The sequence below is a fragment of the Colobus angolensis genome, unplaced genomic scaffold, assembly GCF_000951035.1.
Source record: "Colobus angolensis palliatus isolate OR3802 unplaced genomic scaffold, Cang.pa_1.0 Scaffold21, whole genome shotgun sequence".
Classification (NCBI taxonomy): domain Eukaryota; kingdom Metazoa; phylum Chordata; class Mammalia; order Primates; family Cercopithecidae; genus Colobus; species Colobus angolensis.
In genome coordinates, this window is record NW_012115266.1 from 2306505 (window position 1) to 2312231 (window position 5727).

Below are 5727 nucleotides of genomic sequence, written 5' to 3' on the forward strand. Positions count from 1 at the left end.
TCTCGATCTCCTGACCTCGTGATCCGCCCGTCTCGGCCTCCCAAAGTGCTGGGATTACAGGCTTGAGCCATCGCGCCCGGCTAACAGCTCTTATTAAAAAAAATTAACAACGTGAGAGGACATGGATGGAGATGCAGACGTGGAAGAAGTCAAGTTGGTCAAGGATTCAAGAGCTGGACAAGGCTAGAGAAAGATTAATGTGCCAGATACAAAAAGAAAGAAAACTAGAAAGATAAATGTTCAGAAGGCAATGAGGGAAATGGACAAGACCGCGAGACAAAGAGGCCATCGGCCAAGGGCTGCCGCGCCTTGGAGGAACCAAATTCTGACCTGATCAGGCTGGCAGAAGCTGAAGGATGTGAGGAATAGGACAGACCCGGCACCTTCTCATTAGGCTCCCAGGAGCCCACGGTCACATTAGAACTTAAAGGCAGCAGGATTCGGCCGTATCTGGATTCCAGTTTCTCACCGATGGCTAAGCCACTAGATGGAGTTACAAAAGGGGCAGAAAACGAACCCTCCTCTGGGAAACTGAACAGGAGAAGGAGCCCTGCCTTGTGAAAACCTGCTTGTAGACTTTACAGAACTGCCCCGTGCCGGAGGCTGTCGGTACATGCTAGTGCTTGTTTGCACCTTTTCAGAATAAGTTAAAGCTTTCCCCACCAGGACAGAAAAAGTACAAGAAGTGACTAAAGCACTGTTAAAAGACATTATCCCCAGGTTTAGACTGCCTCTAACTTTAAAGTCAGACGATAGGCTGGCATTTGTAGCTAAAATAGTGCAAGATTTAACAGGACTGTCAAAAATCAAATGGAAGAGACACACAGCCTATCGGCCGCAAAGTTCAGGAGAAGGTGGAATGCGTGAACCAGACACTTGAGCAGCTACTGAAGAAATATTGCCAGGAAATTTCATTTAAGATAGAATCAGGTTTCTGCCTATGGTCCTCCTCCAAGACAGGTGCACCCCCACCAAACAAACTGAGTATTTGCCCTATAAGATTTTGTTTGGTCGGCCATCCCCACATCATAGGTCAAATTAAAGGTGACCTCCAGGAACCAGGGGAATTAACCTTAAGAAACAAATGCAGGTTTTAAGAATTGCCAAAGTAGGCCGGGCACGGTGGCTCAAGCCTGTAATCCCAGCACTTTGGGAGGCTGAGACAGGCGGATCACGAGGTCAGGAGATCGAGACCATCCTGGCTGACACGGTGAAACCCTGTCTCTACTAAAAAATACAAAAAAGCTAGCTGGGCGTGGTGGCGGGCGCCTGTAGTTCCAGCTACTCAGGAGGCTGAGGCAGGAGAATGGCGTGAACCTGGGAGGCGGAGCTTGCAGTGAGCTGAGATCCGGCCACTGCACTCCAGCCCGGGTGACAGAGCGAGACTCCGTCTCAAAAAAAAAAAAAAAAAAAAAGAATTGCCAAAGTGTTCATAATTTAGGTACATAAAAATGCCTATAAGCCTGATACCCCTTTAAATCTAGTGACTGTTTAGTTAAAAAGTAAAATCTAATTTCTCTAAGACCCATATAGGATAGGCCCTGTACTAAAATCTTGTCCACTCCCACTGCTGTTAAACTTGCATGTGTTGTGTCTTAGATTCATCACAGTCAGCTAACACTGGCAGCTCAGGACAAGTAGACCAGCCAGCAGGACGCAGATCATCCAATCCAGCTGATCCTGAGACGAGACCAAGCTGCTGCTGAGGACAACAGCCTTGCTCTGGTCACTCTGGAGGCTGACCAGTTTACGCACGGCTGAAGTTTGAGGACTCGTCAAGCAAGTCACCTTCCCCACGCTTGCTCGATTTATCACGACCCTTTCATGTGGACCCCTTAAAGTTGTAAGCCTTTAGAAAGGCCAAGAATTTATTTTTCAGGGAGCTCAGCTCTTAAGATGCAAGTCTGCCGATGCTCCTGGCTGAATAAACCTCTTCCTTCTTTAATCCGGTGTCTGAGGAGTTTTGTCTGTGGCTCGTCCTGCTACATCCTACCCAAGACTCAGTTTCTCCTTCTGCAAAACAAAGAGGTCACACCCAAAGGTGGCTGGAGTCTAGAAATACCATCTCAGGGACCACACCTCGTGCCTGCTCCTCTCCCAGCGCCCTGTGCTTCTGTGTCCCTCCACATCACCCCACAGGCCACCCCATTCATACAGCCTGTCTTCCCCCAGATCTAACATTTTACAAACGAGGAAGTGGGGGCAGAAGGGGTGGGATGTGAACATGGGGGATGTGTGTGGCAGAGCTTCTTGCTCCAGAGCTGGGTCTGTACCCATCCTGGATGTCCCCTCTGCCCCCAGGAGGAGTGTCTCCCTCTCTGCTTAGGATCGTGGTCATGATGCCACGGTCATCTTGGTGGTTCCTGTAGTCTCGATCCTCTTCAGGTTTGGCACAGGCAGCTCCCTGGTGCCCTGGGTCTCCGTGGCTCCTGGCCCTGGGGCCACTGGGCCAACCTGGCACAACCGGGAGGTGCTCATCATGGCCCCCACCTGCCAGCTCCCTGTCTACCTGGGAGGGCGGTGAGGTCTTCTGGACCACGCCCACACTGGTGGCCTGTGAGGATTTAGATAGGGTAACAGTGAGGGACTGCAGAGTCCCTGTCCTCTGTGTGGGGTGGAGCCCCCAGCCACTGCCAGTCACGTGGCTCAGCATGTGACAGCCCAGCCCTGCCATTCTCTGGAGCTCAGCCAGATCGAGCGGGTGCCAGGCAGGGCTGGGCAGGGGCTGAGTCTGTAGGTCTCAGCTGGGAGTGAGGCCCAGAGAGGGCAGCCACTGGTCTAAGGCCACACAGCAAATCAGGGACCCATCTTGGTGGTTACTGGCAGGTGGGAGGGGTGTTTCAGGATCCCGAGGGCCCCCTCCCTGGCCAGGGAGCTGTCGAGGAATTCCCCCCAACTCACAGGGGCTGCACTTGTCATGAATGCAGGAGCAACTGGGAAGAGGCCCCCGAAGAGGCCTGTCCTCCTGGGACAGAACTCCTAGCCTGCCCTGGGAGTGAGGCTCCCCTCCAGGGAGGCCACACACCTCCCAGGAGGGCTGGGCCCTCCCCAGTCTGGGTTGGGTGCCCCTCACTACTCCTCAAAGCTTCAGAGGCTCAGTGGGGCCTGGGAGTCCCATCCTTGTTGAGGGGAGCCCAGGGTAGATGGGGAACCCTTTGCGTACGGCACCAGGAGGACTCATTCTTGAAGCCAGCTCTGGGGTGAGGGGGCTCTGCCAAGGCTCAGGCCAGCCAGGTGGGGTGGGTGGAGGGGAGCTCAGGGATCTGGGCCAGACAGCTGCAGCCCCGCCCGCCCTGCCTCCTCTTCGCTGGGCTGACGCTTCCCCTCTTTGGGCCTCGGTGTTCCCATGTGCGAATGGGGCTGACTAAGTCCCAGGGCATCTGTGGGTGAATGAGAGGGTTCGGTGGGCACGTACCTCGGTGCCTGGCATGGAGGGCATTAAGCGTGAGGTCTGGAATCCTGGTTCTGTCACTTACCTGTGTGACCTAGGCTAGCGTCTTAACCCCCCATGCTTCTGCCTTCCCATCTATAAAATGGGATGTGTAAGAAGAACGTACCCAAGTGATTGTGAGACCGAAACAAGTCATTCCATGCACGTGGGCCTGGAACTGTGACCATTCCAAGTGCGCCTGCCCCTCTGGAGGGGTCTGAGAGCTACCATCCAGACTCCAGGACAGGAGCATGGGCAGCGCATGAGCATGGCATCAGGTGGAATCATCCATCCATTCATTCATTCATTCATTCATTCATTCATTCATAATTCATTATTCATTCCCTCACTTCTCAGACACACACCCCGAGCCTGGCTCACAGGCCCTCAGACCTGCCCGAGAGCATCTCACTGCCTCACCTGCCCACGAGTAACCTTGAACAGGTCACGTTTCCTCACTGGGCCTCAGTTTCCCCAACTGTAAAATGGGGCTGACTCTAGCTGCCTCACACGGCTACTGTGAGGGTGAAACGAGAGCCGACCTGATGGCACTGACAGGGCACCTGGTGCCCAGGAGGCGCCCAGAGCATGTGAACGTCCTCCTGCCCCTCTCCCTGCCCTCCTGAGGAAGTAGCTGCCCAGGCCTTGGCCCTGAGGCCCTGGCCCTGCCTCCCACTCCCTCCCTGGCAGCCTGGAAGGCTGGACCCACCCTGGCTCCTCGGAGAGGCAAAGTTAGAGGCTGCAGGGGCACAGGGCCCAGAACACAGTCAGAATTCACAGGCAACGGTAAATGCAGGTCACTTGTTCATTTACGCACTCAACAACCCTTTACTGAACATCTACTGTGTGCAGACACTTCACACAATTTTCACAATTCCCAGACATTATTGACCGCGCCTTCCAGCTGGGTCACACAGTGACAAGGACACATGGGGATCCACACCCAGCCAGTCCTGGCTCCCCGGCCCACGGTGCTTCCAAGGTGCCTGGAGCCCTCGCACAGGAATGGGCTGGGGTCTTCAGCTCTGGGTGAGCCCCTTGCCACCAACTCTTGGAAGTCTCAAGTATCAGTGGAAAGCAGCAGCCACCTGGGAATTTGCTGTGCCAGGCACTGGGCAGAGCCCTTGGCACACCCCAACCTGGGGACCTCTCAACATCCTGTGAGCCAGACCCAGTGATCATCATCCCCATTGTCTTTAATGTTTAAAATATGTGGAATCACATCCATGCCAGGGAATTGGTGTTAAGAGAATCACATGGGCTGCCCAGCACGCTCCTCCTGTGTCAGTGCAATGCAGGGTAACACTATTCCAAGAGGTTATTTCAGGGAGTTCCAGTTGAGAGCAATAGTTATTCTCTTCTACTTGCTTTTCTTCAAGGAACATCGATAATTTTCATAATGAGAACTGAAAGGAAAGCCTTATTATAGAGAAAACATTGGCAAACAGTGATGGGGAGATCTGGCTGCCTCTTCATGGGGATGTGACTGTGCACTGTTGCAACCTGGATGGGTTGGCAGGAGTGCTGGCCCTGCTCAGATCTCTGTCCCGCAGGTCACCCTGGTGTGTTTATCTGGGCCACCCTATCAGCCTCTTAGGTAGTCTCCAGGCTCCCCAAGAGCAGCGCCATAAACCACCTTAAAAAATCCTTTCTGGAGAGAGGAGATGTATCAGGTCAGTCAGGGCTTAGAGCCTCCAGGGCTTTTTTTTTTTTTTTTTTTTTTGAGAGAGAGAAGGTCTCACTCTGTCACCAAGGCTGGAGTGCAGTGGCACAGTCTCGGCTCACTGCAGCCTCATCCTCCTGGGCTCAAGCAATTCTCCTACCTCAGCCTCCTGAGTAGCTGGGGCTACAGGTGTGCACCACCACACCAGGCTAGTTTTTGTGTTTTTTGTAGAGATGGGGTCTTACTATGTTGCCCAGGCTGGTCTTGAACTCCTGAGCTCAAGTGATCCTCCTTGGCCAGCCAAAGTGCTGGGATTGCAGGCGTGAGCCACCTTGCCCGGCTGTCTCCAAGTGTTTTGAGTGGAAGACACTGAGTGCAGGGAGTTGGTGGCACAGCACAGGTGATTGAAGAGCCCAGGATGGGCAACCACAGCAGCTGCCACCACCCCCAGACCCAGAGGGACAGGGGGAGGAAGAGATTGTCCGGAGCCGTGAGGCCCGGAAATTGCCGCGGCTTCTGTTGCTTAAGCTCCATATCATCAGAGACAAGATGGCGTATTTCCGGGTTCTTCATTAACAACTTTTCCCGCGCGCGCCAAACTTTTTCGCGCCCAGGAAGATAATGCAGCCTACAG

The 5727-nt window shown here is 53.8% G+C and overlaps 1 protein-coding gene across 1 annotated transcript in view; it reads left to right on the plus strand.

The window, feature by feature from the left end:
- UNC93B1 (unc-93 homolog B1 (C. elegans)) overlaps positions 1-5727 on the plus strand; it is a 38590-nt gene that overhangs the window by 11924 nt on the left and 20939 nt on the right. Inside the window, exon 3 of the mRNA XM_011942755.1 lies at positions 2327-2520. Within this exon, the coding sequence (XP_011798145.1) occupies positions 2327-2520 (194 nt within the window). The remainder of the gene's footprint in view (positions 1-2326; positions 2521-5727) is intronic.